This window comes from Camelus ferus, chromosome 14 (genome assembly GCF_009834535.1).
Source record: "Camelus ferus isolate YT-003-E chromosome 14, BCGSAC_Cfer_1.0, whole genome shotgun sequence".
NCBI classification, from domain to species: Eukaryota; Metazoa; Chordata; class Mammalia; order Artiodactyla; family Camelidae; genus Camelus; species Camelus ferus.
Genome location: NC_045709.1, coordinates 23,435,018 through 23,449,876, shown reverse-complemented (window position 1 = coordinate 23,449,876; position 14,859 = coordinate 23,435,018). Strand labels below are relative to the sequence as shown.

At 45.4% G+C, this 14,859-nt stretch overlaps 1 protein-coding gene across 4 annotated transcripts in view; it reads right to left on the bottom strand.

The window, feature by feature from the left end:
• Positions 1 to 2,465: 2,465 nt before the first annotated feature.
• The window catches only part of MICU2 (mitochondrial calcium uptake 2), a 70,734-nt gene continuing 58,340 nt past the window's right edge, over positions 2,466 to 14,859 (bottom strand). For 3 of the 4 annotated variants that reach the window (XM_032496480.1, XM_032496481.1, XM_032496478.1), the window contains 6 exons: positions 13,838 to 13,903; positions 12,623 to 12,720; positions 9,204 to 9,375; positions 5,209 to 5,326; positions 4,602 to 4,759; positions 2,466 to 3,125 (listed from right to left, as the gene is read on the bottom strand). In XM_032496480.1, the coding sequence (XP_032352371.1) occupies positions 3,021 to 3,125; positions 4,602 to 4,759; positions 5,209 to 5,326; positions 9,204 to 9,375; positions 12,623 to 12,720; positions 13,838 to 13,903 (717 nt within the window). In that variant the 3' untranslated portion in view covers positions 2,466 to 3,020. The remainder of the gene's footprint in view (positions 3,126 to 4,601; positions 4,760 to 5,208; positions 5,327 to 9,203; positions 9,376 to 12,622; positions 12,721 to 13,837; positions 13,904 to 14,859) is intronic. The other variant, XM_032496479.1, reaches the window with a different exon arrangement.

The following is a 14,859-nucleotide window of genomic DNA, read 5'->3' as shown; positions in this document are numbered from 1 at the left end:
CAGCTCTCGTCCTTTCCAATGACACGGGGGATGCACCTCCGGAGCAGCGCAGGCCCGTTAAAGCAGGGCATTCCGCACCCCCCCCCCCCCCGCAGCACGGCCGCCCTTCACCTCACTTGCCCACGAGCTGTGACGCCCACTACGTTGTTGCTATGCTTATCCCGAACACACTGTTACCTGTTAGATCAGTTAAGAGAAGGAAAAACGGGGGGAGGGTGTAGCTCGGCGGCAGAGCACATGCTCAACGTGCACAGGGTCCTGGGTTCAATCCCCAGCACCTCCTCTAAAAATAAGTAAGCCTAATTACCTGCCCCCCAAATAGGAAAAACAAAATACTTTATTTTTTACCTTCATTTATTCCTTCTCTAAAGCCCCCCTTTTGTTCATGTAGAGCCAAGTTTCTGAGCTATGTAATTTTCCTTCTTCCTGAAGAATGTAACTTTTTTTTTTTGTGAAACAGGTATCCTAGTGACAAATTGCCTCAATTTTTATTCCTCTGAGAAAGTCCTGAGTTTTTGTTTGCTTTGCTTTTGAGTTGGAATATTGACAGATACAGAATTCTAGGTTGGTGGGCTTTTTTCTCTCAACTCTCTTAAATATTTCATTCCATTCTCTTCTTGCTGGCATGGTTTCCAAGGGAAGCCCAGGGTCAGCTCCTGAGACAAGCCTCCCGGCCGCACTAACGCACTTCCTCTTGATTACGTGGAGCCCCTTCGTTAACTGGCGTTCACACCTTAGGACCTGGGCGTTAGGAAGGCCAGTGCTCCCGAGTCGGTGTTCCCGCCTCCGGAGAAGAGACACCGTCCAGTCCAGATTGCTTATTTCACACAAAGGTGATCCAGATTCTTTTCAAATGGGACCAGGTTGTTTTGCAGCAATTACATGATAATGACAAAAAATGAATGATTCATTTTCAGACTTTTTTTTGTGGTAGAACATCTCTTGACTCTGAAGAACTGAAAGCTGCTCTCTCACCCTCCTGAACACTCTGGCTTAAGAAAGGCTACTCTTTCGTTCCCCAGCAGTGCTCCATTTTTTTGTCTCAATTTGCATTGAATATTTAAAACGTCATCTTCACTTTAGACTCTAGGTCCTGTGACGGCAGGACCCTTTGCTTTTCGTCACCTGCAACCTGGCAGGTCTCACAAGCCATCTGACCTCCTTCTCCTCCTCCTTTTATTCAACAAGCATCTGCAGGATGTGGGATTGACCCTGCCAGGCTGGGATGTAGACATGACTGAGGCATGGCTCCAGCTCTGATGTACATTTGGCAGAGACAAACCCGATCTGTGGACAGGGATCTGACACCCAGAATTTCACCAGGACAAGAAAGGAAAAAGCATTGTGGTCAGGAGGGGTGGCGAGTGCATGGGCTGGGGGAGTGGTGCACAGGGGAAGCAGCCCCACAGAGGTGGGGTACAGGGATCGGTGGGCAGCAAGAGCCGTGCCAGGCGAGGGGCTGGAACGGTTACGGTGAGACTGAAGACACCAGAAAACCCCCTAACTTTTTGCTTTTTATATCCTGATCTTCACCCACAACGTCAGCCAGGCAGACAGGCAAAGAGAGTCAGATGGCATTTCTGTGGCTAACAGAGAAAGGGTGCGGGCGGCAGGCCTGTACTTTTATTTTTTTAGCATTGTCTTTTTTTTTGTCTTGGTTTGGTTTTTATAATAAGATAAATAAAAATTATTTATAAAATAATGAGTTAGAACAATTTTTTATCTAATTGGCGATTTTTTAAAAATAACTGGACAAAAGCTTTTACCACCACTTGTCAATCTCAACCATTAAATTACAAGAGAGCCTTCCAAGTTAGCAGATTCATTCACGTTACAAGGCCTTATCCCTTCACAATGGTAAGGAGAGGCTCCTCTTACTCCATCAATCAATCAATCAATCAATCAGTCAGTCAGTCAGATAGCCAGTCAGTCAATCAATCAATTTGCGGAGGAAGCTCATGAACTCTCTCACTTCGTTCAGCAGGCTGCGATCCCTCACTGCACTGATCACTGTGATGCTCAAGCTGTCCCAGACCCGGCCAGGATGCCCCGCCCACCCCACTCCTGGCTGGCCCTCATCTTCCAAGAGCGCCGCCCCCTCGCCTCTGACGGTCCAGGCTCATCTTGAACCTCCCCTGCCCCACCTTGGAATCAGCTCTTTATCCCGAGTGGACCACGGTTTAAGTATCTGCAGTAGTCTTATTTGAGAAGCATATTAAAAAATAATTTTTCTTTGCCATGTTTAAAATATGCCATTTTACAATTAATGCCAATTAATTTCTAGTACCATTTTAAACATTTACCCATAGCCCATATATCTCAAGAGACCCTTATCTTGTGATCAAGGTTCTCCTAATTACACTAGATTTCAAGAATACAAACTAGTGAGGTTGTCAATGAATGAGAGTATTTCGTTAAAAATAGTAGTTTTAAAACAGCACATATAAAAATGCAAAACGCACCTCTGTAATTTTTTATCTTTATAGTTGGTTCTGTCTCCAGATAGAATCCTGAAATTTAAATATTATTTTTTAAGACAACTAACACACAGCTCCCTGAAATAAAACACACGAGAATTCATGAGATGTAAGGTGCAGATGAGAAAACCTGAAGTGTTTGAAGCAAACGGGTCCTCACAGGACCTCCAGGGCGTGCAGGCTGGGTCCTGGCCTCGTGTGTCAGGGACGTTTCTGGCGGATACTTGTGGACTCTCCCAGAAAACACTCGGTGCTGAGAAATCAGTGAGTACTAGGTGTTCCATCTTATCAAAGTCAAAGCCTTATTTCAACCCCAGGCTTCTGACAGAATCCAATTATTTGTCTTCGTAAAAGAACACTTCTTTTCTTTTTACTAAGCTCTTTAATGAAATCGGACTAAGAAACTACTGAATCAGAAGCAAAGACGAGGCATCTTTATATCACAAAGGAAAAGAGTGAGGACTTTGGACCATAAACATCCAGGACTTGGAAAAAATCCCCAACTCTGACTCTCGGAGCAAAGCAATTCCCATGTTATCTTGTCTATAAAGGGCCTCTGCCAGCTTGTTTCCAGACTTCTTTTACTCCCTTGATGCTTTCTTTTTTCACACACTTCCAGTATTCTTGAATGCTTAGTTGCTGTGGTACCTGTGAACCAAAAGTAAGAATTAGAGGGTCACTGTCTGCAAAGTTAAACACGGTTCACATGCACTTCGCTGCTGTGTGTTCCCCCCGTGACTCCGAAGGTACCTGAGGTGGATTCCGGGGTAAAGCTGATCGCAACACAAGCTGCAAAGTAAGCGTGAAAGGCGAGAAGAGGACGTGAGGTAAGAACACCCTCCGGCTACTATGGAACGGACAGCATCCTCCCTAAGGAGACGGCAGAGACCCTGGGTGGTCTCTTTCATACATTGGCTTAAAAATGTGATTGATACTCTTTTCCTTTTATAATGTTTTATAACATTTCTGGTTTTTGTGAACTTAGCTATGTGGAATAAAAACTGCAAGCCTTAAACTCTGATTTAACCTTGGCTAAAACTTAGAAGACACTATAGGTGACCATACACTTGCTGAGAAGTCTGAAGAAGCAGCACTACAATTCAGACAAGTGGGCGCGGTCACGGCCCCCGCCAGTTAAGCGGGAAGCACAGGCCAGACAGCACGTGGCCCCTGCGCTGCGGGGCCCGCCGGGCGGAGGCGCAGGCCTACTGCAAGGGGCACTTGTGACCCTCTCCTACCACCGACGGGCAGCTCTCCTGTTTAACACATTTTTTGAGAAATGGCAAAGAGGCTGCTGAGGACACTAAGTTGTTATCTGGGAAGGTCGGCTGAATTTCCAGGAATGTGATGCCTAATGATGAATAACCACAAGGCTGTAAAACATGTTTGCTAGTGGAAACTAGCATTTGTTCATTTTTCGTAAGTGGTGTTTGCAGCAGGAAGATGAACCTGCTCCTCTAGGTTGTAATAAACAACTGTTTCATGACCCCTCCAGCTTCTTTCTCTGGTTCTCCCTTCCACCGTCCTGGCTGATCACCTACTCACGTGGCAGGTAGTCCTCCTGGACCACCGTCTTCAACCTGCACGCTGCGTCCCTGTGTGTTTCTAGCAGATTCTAATCTAAACAAAATTCTGAGTTTGACTTGTCCCATAGTCACAGACCACCATGCGAGTCTGAGTGAATGAGGACACCAGCCAACATTTACTCACGTGTGTCAGCCACCAAATATTTCACACTTAATTCTCATAATAACTCTCTGGCAGGTTCCACCATTGTCCTCATTATGCAGACGAGGAATCCAAGGCTCAGAAGAATTAAGTGGCTCTGCCAGACCTGGCAGTTAGTGAGTGACACAGCTGGGGCCCGGACATAGGTGTCCACGTACGGAGCCCAGAGCAAAATTCTAGGCTATGATTTCTCAATAGTAGTTTCTGGTTAGATTCATACATTAAAAAAAAAAAAAGCAAAGAAGAATGGTGGACCCATCTGTGGGAGGTATTTCAGTGTTGTAATTAGAGCTTGTAATCTCCTTAGAAAATGAGAACCCCACTGAGGACTACACATTTCCTCAAACTCTGTTCACTTAATGACATAAAAGCATGTAATTATTCAAAGTCTGTTACCCATAAGCCTCGATGCATCCTGTTTTTTAACACCCCAAGAAACTCTTCGTGACTGAGACATTCATCACCATCCAAATCGAAGATCTTGAAGACGGTGTCCAAAATATTGTTTGAGAGCTCCTGGCCCGTGGCTACCTTCACAGCTCTCTTAAACTCCGCTACAGAGAGAAAATGCAAAAGCTCATCGATCAAGTAAAATAGTCTAAGTCTAAATTCTCATTATTTGAGAAGCAAAAACATCTATATACTTATTATTTGGGAAGTAAAACAAAAACAAAAATACTCATCAAGAACACGTTCAAATAATAAATTTAGCTGAGAAATGTCATGGAAGTAAACGCAAGATAAGCAGGTTATTCTAATCTCATCGATGTTTTGAACGCAGATATTTAAATATTTCCTTCTGCTTCTCAGCAGAAAAATTAGAAAGTAAAAGCAGGTAAGGTGACTGTTGAAACATGAGTGCTGGTGCCAAACACGGAGAACCCTCACACTGAACTGACTGAATGGCCGATCACTTGTCTTGCTCGTAAGTGGTCCCTGACTGGTATAACTACTTAAAGAAGAGAGCAACACTGCGTACAGACGACGACACTGAATGACTCGCACGACTTACTCAGCCGGACAGGGCGATGAGCTAAGCTGAACATCTGCATGGCGATGGCGAAGTCCTCCAGGTGGGTCGCAAAGTGACAGAAGGACTTGAACTCATCCAAACTAATGCTCTAATGAAATAACAAAGTGACTTTTTATTACAATTTTGTAAATAGGATAATCTTAAGAATATAATGTGAGTCCTCTTTTCTATCAAGTCTACGAACTTGTATCTTTCTAAGCATGCCTGTCAGAAATTCTGAGATGCAGAGTAAGAACAGAACTACAGATTTCAGAGCAGAGGAGGGGCCCCAGGGGGGCACCCAGCGGGGCCGCTGGGTCTGGCTGCACGCTGTGCCAGCGGGGCCGCCCGGAGCCAGGAGCGCAGGGTGCCAGGAGGCGGGCCTGTGCTGTGGACTCACCTCCGTCTCCTCAGAGGCCCCATGCTGAAGCCTTGACCACCCCGCTCCCCACCCTCCCCCCACCGGCTGTGTGGCTGTATTTGGGGGCGGGGCCTGTGCAGAGGTAGTTGTGGCTAGAAGACGCCCTGGGGTGGGCCCCGTTCTGACAGGACAGGTCCTGGTGACAGAAGGAGGAGCCGCTGGAGCGCTCTCACCTGTGTGTGCACACAGAGAAATGGCCGTGTGGGGAGGCAGCTGCTGGCCGGCTGGGCAGACCTCACCGGAAACTAAGCACGCTGGCACCTGGACCTTGGCCTCCAGGCTCCAGAACTGAGAACACACACTTGCTGTTTAAGCCTGGAGCAGCCTGAGGTGGCTACCACGTCCAGCTGGGGGCCGGCTCCTCCTTTCTGCTCAGTTTCACCCGGGGACACAGCCCCGAGTCAGGGCACCGGGTCCGGGGCTGGCCGGGCCTGCTGGGCTGCAGCGCGGCCTTGCCCTCTGCGTGGGCGGCAGCCCTCCCGGTATCAAGCGTGTTGCCTACGGTCTGCCGAATGGGGTGATCAGAACTTAAACCTTGGTCCATCTGATTTTTTTTAAACTGAAGTATATTTAAAACCTATGCACTTAAAAACAAAACAAACAAAATGTTTTTTTTTAATTTTTTGAAAACCTTTTAGCTAGTTTTCCACTGAAAAAGTAAAAGTATAAAAATTCTTATTCTGAAAGTAAATTCTTCCTGACCTGAAAAAAAGTTTCTCTTTGCAGAGACCTTCAGGACCACGCCCTCTGCACATGCGGTGTCTTATTCAAGTTTCAGTGTTTGTGAGTTTATCAAATTTTATTTTTTACAATTTAACTTTTTGAAGAATATGTACACATGGTAAATAAAAACCCCAACAGCACAACAAATGAAAAATGAGAAGAGCTCTTCCCTCTTTGAGCCCCGCGTCCTTCCGGATCCTTCCGGAAACGTTCCATGCCTATGAAACGCACACCCCCCGACCCGCACGGCGGGAGCGTCCTCGCCACACACTTCTACACCCGGCTTCACGCTCACCACACAAACAAGAGTGGCTGTTTCTCAGCATCATGACCTCGAAGCAGCCACTAGGTGCAAAGTTGCTGATGTTTTTGCTTCACTGTTGGTGAGAAGTGGTACGTCGTCGGTGTTGGCCTCCGTACGGTTCTACCCGTAACACAGTTAACCACCTCTCACTCACACGTTTCTCGGTCATTTGTGGACTCCCCTGTGTCCTCCGCCCAGACGTCTGATGGGCGCCAGGGCCCTGCAGCTGGGAGACAGCGCGCCGCGTGTTCTGCACATCTTCCAGACCGGGGCTGCCTCCTCTCTGCTCTGGATGGTCCCTCCCAGGACGTCGGCACAGTCAGCAGCCCGGAACGAGACGTGGCTCCCTCAGGGCAGAGGACAGCTTCGCCCGCTGCCGGTCACGGAAGACCCAGGCTCCCTGGCTGTAGCGCAGACCCGCCGCGTGGGCCTCGGCGGACGGGGACAAACCTGAGGCCTGTGCTGCCACTGACCCGGGAATGACAGGCTTCTCTGCCTCTGACCCAGCCGATGCCTGTGAGGAGGTGCAGTGGTACACGCGTCTTGCAAGTACATGAAGTCCAGACGCTGAGTAATTAGCACATTGATTTTTAAGACCCCATTATACATTAAATAGGGTAGAAAGACCCTTCAACTCCTGATTTTTTAGTATCTCACTATAAATTAAAGAAATTGGCTTATTAAACGGGAGACCAGTATCTCCCCTCATTTTGTTAATTTTTCCTTTTTCCTTTGACTTTGAGTATAGTTTGTGGGGGATGAGGGAGGCAACAGACTTTTAAATTTTAGATGGTAATTTAACCACTTCGCTGGAAGTCTCTGGGTTTTGCTTAGCACGCATGCTAGGACACCGCTCCAGTGTTTGTACGTCCTCAGTGTCGTTCTCCTCCTAACTCTGACCCGCGCGGAATGCACCCGAGGCCTGAGAGGGACAGAGGTCCACGTCCACGTACCCCTCTGATGGCCAGTGAACTGTCCCAGTGCCATTTCCTCCTGGTTCTTCTCTCACCCAGCTCGTCGCAATCTGAGTTTATACACACCAAGTTTCCCAGTGTAACTGTATCTCTTTCCGACTTGATAGTCTGTTTAACTGATTTGTCAGTCAGATTCACTGTTGGTAACACTTTGGTTCCAATATTTGGTGACACATCTTACTATCTCAGCGTTTTCTTTTTTTAAAGACTTAATTTTTTTAGAGCAGTTTTAGGTTCACAGCAAAAGTATGGGGACGGGGCAGGAATTTCCAGGCACCCCTGCCCCCCGAAGTTTCACAGACTCCAGTGGCTTGTCTGGCCCGCTCCTGAGAACCCCAGAGCACTTTCAGTGAAGCTCTGGTTCCCTCTTGACTCCTGTACGTCCCCTCCTCCACGTAGTCAGGTGTGTCATGCCATCTGTCTGGCCAGCAGCCACGTGACACATCCGGGCTCAAACGCTCACTGCTGGACAGTGACTCAGTCCTTGTTTTCCTGCGCAGCCTCGGAGGGTGGCGTTTCTTCCAGATGGTGGGGCTTTGAGGGGCGGGGCCTCAGAGTCCGGTCCCCCACGGGCCACAAGGGAAACAGCATGACTGAGAAGGCGACCTCCCCTGTGTCAGCCACAGGGTTTCAGACCTGATGTGTGAGGGCAGAGAACCTGTGCTGTTCAGACTCATTTAACACTACATTTGCAGACTAACGTAGGGGACAACTGCTGTGTTTGTAATGCTAAGATTTTCCACTCAGTAACGGGATGTCTCTGTAATTAGGTAAGTTTTCTTTTACATCCATCAAGGCTTTAAAGAGTTTTCTATGTATTTCTTGTTAAATTTATTTCTAATTGTTATATATCTCTATTGAAATGACATCTTTCTTATATTTTATTATCTTTTTTTCTCACTACAGAGATAGCTTTAAAAATTATATAAAAACTCATGCCCATTTCAAAAAAAATTTGCAACAATAAAGTAAAAATCACTTGAAATCTTCGCACTGTACACTAACCATTATTAACAGCTTAGCAGTCATCACTTCCCGCAGTATCTGTGTACACACACACGCACACACCTGCACACACATGCGCTGTTACACTTTCTGGCCTGTCGTCTGCACAGCTGCTCCCGAGAGAGAAGCACTGTGACACGCACTGTGCTGAATGCAACTTCTGATGGTTTTTCAGTTTGATTCTCCTGGGTTCTATTCGCCTGTAATCACATCATATGCAAAGAGAACGGCCGCCGCTCACACTTTTAACTCTTCTATCCTGTGGATCTGCACCGGCCAGGTAAGCTTCCCAGATATGAGAAGGTGGCGGGCGATGGTGCACCCCCCTGCACTGGGCGCACGGTCGTGGCCACTACACGGGGTCTGTCCTAGGCAGCGCTTCCTTAGTAAGAAAACAGTACGTGAAGAACATTCCTCAATTCGATCTTACACTCAAATAACAGAGAGCAGCTTAGTTTTGATTAATCTTAGTTTTGATTAGTAATTAAGTTATTTAATTTTATAAATACATTAGCGTTATTTCATCTGCATCATGAGCATAATAAAAAGGGATACCAACCTCTCCTGCTGACAACTTCTCTCGCACATTTTTCCAATAAACGTCTTTATTTTCAGTGTTAGTGAAGAAAAGGAGCCACTCTGCAAAGTCTTCTTTTCTCATGAAACTCAAACCTTTAGAAAATTGCAGGAACTCCATTTCTTGGACCTCGGTTTGTAAGTTTTCCATAAATCTAGACATTAAAATATGAGATGGATGTAAGCAGCTTGTGGCTTCATGTGCTGGACCTGGGCTGCGGCCCTGCGGGTGAGTGCTCTGACCCGGCGGCCCGCACCCAACCTGGCTGTGCAAGTTACGCTTGGCAACCTGCATCCTGATAAACTTCAAGACTTAGAAACCTGTAAGATGCTGCTCTGGTACATCCAGAGAAAACAAGACTATACAGAAAATAAATTTTTTTCAAATACAGAAAAACCATCACTAGTCAGAGAAACTCAAATTTCAGTTAGAATACTGCTTTTAGAATATTAATGATAAATAATGGCTCCTAACAGTTTCCAGATACCAAAGTTTATCAGTGTAACCAATGGCCTTACATCAAAAGCTTAGATTTACCTAAAAATGCTTATAATCTTTTGGACCATAACATATGTCTGTATGACTCAATATTATTTTTTTAAATAAAAACAACATGGCGCTTTGATCAAACTGTCATCTACAGCTTCCTGGGAAAGGTGCAAGTTGAAGGGATATCAGATTAAAAAATATTTTCTTTGAATGAGAACCCAGAAATGCCGCACTTCATTTATTTATAACCTAAATCATGTGAGAAGAATCATTATGTGCATGAGTTTCACTCTGTGGCAGACCCTCTGCTCACTTTCCCACATGTCCAGGGGGCCGCACCACTGGTCATGCCACAACTTAACAGAAACGCACACGGGGAGACCAACAGGAATGTTCTCGTTCAGCTGGAGAAACACTGCTGCTGTTAAAAATTGACTTGCTTTAGATTTTGATCACCCCACAGAACTTAAAAGCATGAAGAGGGAGTTTGACTTTAGGCGTCTATCTATGTGGGAGGTAAGAGTCTGTTACCCGCAGCCTTTTCTGAATGTACTGGATACACAGATTTATTTATCAATGTTGTGTATCTTTCTGGGTCAAAGCAGAATTTCATCTAAAATTTGAAGCATTTCAAGTTTGGACTGATCCACAAAAGCTCTGACTGATATGCTTTGTCCTTTGTTTCGCTGTTCCGTGTGCTGTGCTGGCAGTCAGTGCTGTCTTGCAAGGACTGTTAAAGGGAGGCTTTGCTTGCAGATGAATGCACAGTGACTAGAGGAGTAGAAAATACAGAGTAAAAGCATTACTAACTTGTTCCTTTCCTCCTTCTTTGGGCTCCATCTGAGGTTGAAATATTACAAACTTAGTTGCTGTTAAACTATACAGCTGCTCTCAACTGATTATACTACTTTTGAGAAATATTACATATGCTTAATGATAATAACCTTGCCTAAGTCTAAAACTACATCTCATTATGACGTCAGAGTCTGGAACATGCTACTGGACATAAACACTGAACTGAAGAATTTATAGTAGAGCCACCCCTCTGGCCCACCCCCGGGGCCCGCCCTGACCCCCTCGGGGACAGAGCAGGGGCACCTGTCACCGGTTCTCGCTCCCTCCTACTGCAGCACGAGTCCCAGTAAAGCCTCCCTGAACTCCTTGTCTGGCCTTGTGTCAGTTCCTGCTGACTAAGGAGTCCGAGGACCCAGGTGGGAACACTTTGTCTCCTTCAGTGCCTTTCCTAGAGACTTACAAGCTGTATCTTATAAAACAATGTCCTTTATCAGAGAAGCTGTAAGAAGGAGGCTGAGACAAAGGATGGAAGAGAAAAGGTAAACAACTCTTTATGAGGAAGGGTTACCCATCACACTCCCATAAAAACAAATTAAAAGCTGCAAATAGCACACTGAATGCTTATTGTGGAATTTCGATGATTAATTTGGCCAGTATGATGGTGAAAAAAATTATACAGGGAAGCTATTTTTTGTTACTTTATGACGTACGCACAATTTTAAAGATATACTATGATTATCACAGTCTAGCCCAGCACACCTATAATTTTAACTTCAGGGGCACTCTGCTCTATTCAAGAGATAAGCTCCTGAAAAACTGCATTTAAAGCAGTCTCTATTAACTGGACCTTTTTTTTTTTAATTGCATGATGGCATGACAGATTTCTCAGGGCCTATTATTTACAGAAACTCCTATTAAAAAAAATTTAAAGGAAGAATTCTAGATGAAATTATTCTGTTTAAGGAAAATTAAAGTTAGAAGCAACTTGAAACAGTCACTAAAGCCCTACGATCTTATCTCCTATGTCTTGGAAACTCTCCCACTTGGAAATCCTTTTTGCCACAACGCTAGCCCATTTCTTGCCTGCAATCCCAGCGGTCCCCTCCCTCACAAAGTCCTCCCTTTACCGTCACCCATCATCCGGAGAGAGTGATGGGCACGTCTGAACAGGTACCCTCCCCAGGCCTCCATTCAGGGCCTCCCCTCGCAGGGTTAACTGAAGTTGGGTCTTCCGGTGAGCGAACTCTCCCCCAGGTGGGCACACACTTCCCTGGCCACTCTCCCACTTCATGCTTATTTACAGCTCTGCAGGACCGAGGTCCTTTACCAGCCACAGGGCCTCACGCCTGTGTCTCTTCTCGAGCTCTCCTCTTTTCTCAGGTGGCCTCGCTGCTGCTCACTGCTGGCCCACTGCTGCTCATCCGCCTGAGGAGGCAGGAGGGCCCCGCATCTCACACCCTGTAAGTGCTAGGCCCACTTCACAGGTAAAGCAGTCAGCTCAGGGTGGGTAAACACACTGTTGGTGTAACACTGACAGACACCCGCGCTGCATACTGACACATCCACACACACCCGTCTCAGGCTGTGAAGGCACCGCTGAGAAGTCGTCACGGAGAAACGCCGTGGACCCCTGTGCAGGAGGCCCGGAGACTGCGCCGCCGAGCGGAGCTGCCCGGTTGAGCCCCCCGGGTGGCGCCGGAGCCAGGGCTGGGGCAGCCAACCAGCGGCAGCGGCCGCCGCGTGCGCCTGTGCAGTCCAGAAGGGCGACCCTGCCCCCATCGGGGAACCACCCATTGGACCCAAAGACTCATGGCAATAGGAAATGGTCATTGTCTGACGTTAAGTTGGGCAGGTTTGTTTTAAATTAAGAACCAACTGTTATAGTACGTTACTAAATATAATTATTATAGTCTATACACGAGTATTATTTTTCATAGTAAGTTAGATGTTTTTTAGCATAGTAACTTTAGTTTACATTTCACAGGGTTTGCTCTCAGACGAATTCCGCACAGTATGTGGCTTAACGGTCTGCAGTCCTGGGGCACGAATGCATTCAGTTGTTTCTTTACCTCTTACCTATAAAATTTCCCTAAATGAATATAAGTATTCGCACTTACTTACGAAACTCTTTATAATGCAGTTTTTTTTCCCCTTTTGTCCCAAAGAAACGTAGCTGAAGGGTTGTGTTAATCTCAGGTTCTTTCACTGTTGTTTCCTACAAAAAAAGGGTATAATAATTTTAGGTAATCATAACCAAGAACAAAAATGGACACAGCAGCCTAGAACTCCTAGGACAATACCCACAAAAGATTCTCGTAACAACAACGGCAAATAACATTCTATTACTCTGCATAGCACCGTTCTCTACGGACTTCGCTCGAGCAGGAGAAAAACACCGAGGGCTAACACACCGGAATCGCTCCAGGGGGACTTCAGCTGTGGGCACAACTGCAGTGGGCCAAAGAGAGAGCTCAGAATAGTGAAACTAGTTATTTCAAAATGTGACCTCCTAGCATTTTCTAATGAAGCAGGATGGAGAGAATCAAAGCAGGAAAGCCTTGGACCTTCTGCTGAATGTTGGAAATTTGAAAAACGCTAGCTTTTCCTAATGATAAAATTAACAGGTGAGGATTCCATTCAAGGTAATGAGTGATGCAGATCCACAGACCCTTCCTCCTTCCAGTCTCCCAGAAAATAAACAAAAATAATAACACAGAACCACTAAAAAGATTATCAGCAGCAACTAAACAACAAAAGGGTTTAAACCATATAGTTTGAGAGAGAAGTGCTGGATTCAGGTGCTGGTCCAGCCTGCCTCCCACACACAGCGGTAGGCAGTGTGGCTGTCACCTGACAGGACCCACGAAAACCTTGAATCTAAGGGGTGAAAAGGCAGCCGGGACAAGACGTGGGGGAAAGCAGGCTACTTGGCAGCATGTGGAGCTCAGGCAGAGGGGGGCTTCTAGAATCTTCTGGGCACTGTTCAGTGGAGGGTAAGCAGGAATCCAGAGAGGGGGTGCACCGCGGAGGGCGGGGAGGGCAAGGTCAGGCCCATCAGCGGGGGCGCAGGAAGGGGGGCAGAGTTTGCGCATGAAGTCTGTCTGGAAGAACACATGGGAGCTGGTGACGGGAGGAAAATTCTGCCTACATACATCCTTCTGGGAGCCTCTTGAGGTCGGATCACGTGAATGTAGCAATTCTACTCAAATATTTAGAAAAGTCAAGTTACTGATGACTTTCTGGACTATCTGGGAATACTTATTTGAACAAACAGAATAGAGAAGCTACTGTAAATAACGTCTGTTTGGAAACGTTCGGCTTATTGCACATACCTGGCATTCTGTTGCACTAGCTACTGCTGTCTTCAGGTCATCCTGTTTACTGATGATCTTCTGCAGCTAAAAAGAGTGCAAACATGAATTCAGCTGTGTGTCTACCGGAATTCTCAAAACAACCTAAAAACAGATGCTAAGTTCTTATTACAAAATATATACCAGTTATTTGTTAAATATTAAATTAAATATTAAATTTTTTATTATAACTCCTAATATCAGTTTTTTTCTTAGATCACATAAGAATTAAAGGAGAAAGATATACAAGTATTAACATTGTTATTACTATGATTTGGATCACTTTTTCTCCTAAGAAAGCTGGCTTACTTAATATATATATATACTAAAGGCATCACTATATAAAAACTTCATGATTATCCTCATTTTTCAAGAGGATTTTTATTCATAATTAATTTTTCTGATTGTTTATGGCCATATTGCAAGTGTATAGCTCTTAAAAAGCTATTCATATCATATAAACAGCCTTCCCTTTTCTCTTTATGCATTTATAAAGCTTTGAGATAATTCATAGGCCTACATTTCTGCCAGTTAAAAAACTGTCAACAGTACCTCAGGACTGAGCACGCTAAAAACCTACCTACCGTTCAGTGTCATCTGTACCAGTCCTCACATGGAAAGCAAATTAAAAAAAAGTTTAAAAAAAATTAAATGTAGACAAAATCTCCACCCATTTTTTTCTAGACGGCTTCTTTGTTAATAGTTTGAGAAGGGCTGCCTCAAATGTTGCTGCTTCTGCTACATTTGTTGTAGGCATAAGGCTCGTCTCTAGCTCTCTAAAGCCCTCAGACTTTTCAACACTCGCCCCCCCCCCCAATTTTAGGGAATAACGTTAAAGAGCTTTTATTTGTTTTATCCTTTATTTAAGTTGACAATCAGTATACTGCCATGTTCAACACCCAAACATTTCTTACTTTGCTTAAAACTGCTCCTCTTAACATTTTTATTAGGGATAATTTCAAACACAGCAGAGAGAACCCTGTAATAAACTACCCCCAACACAT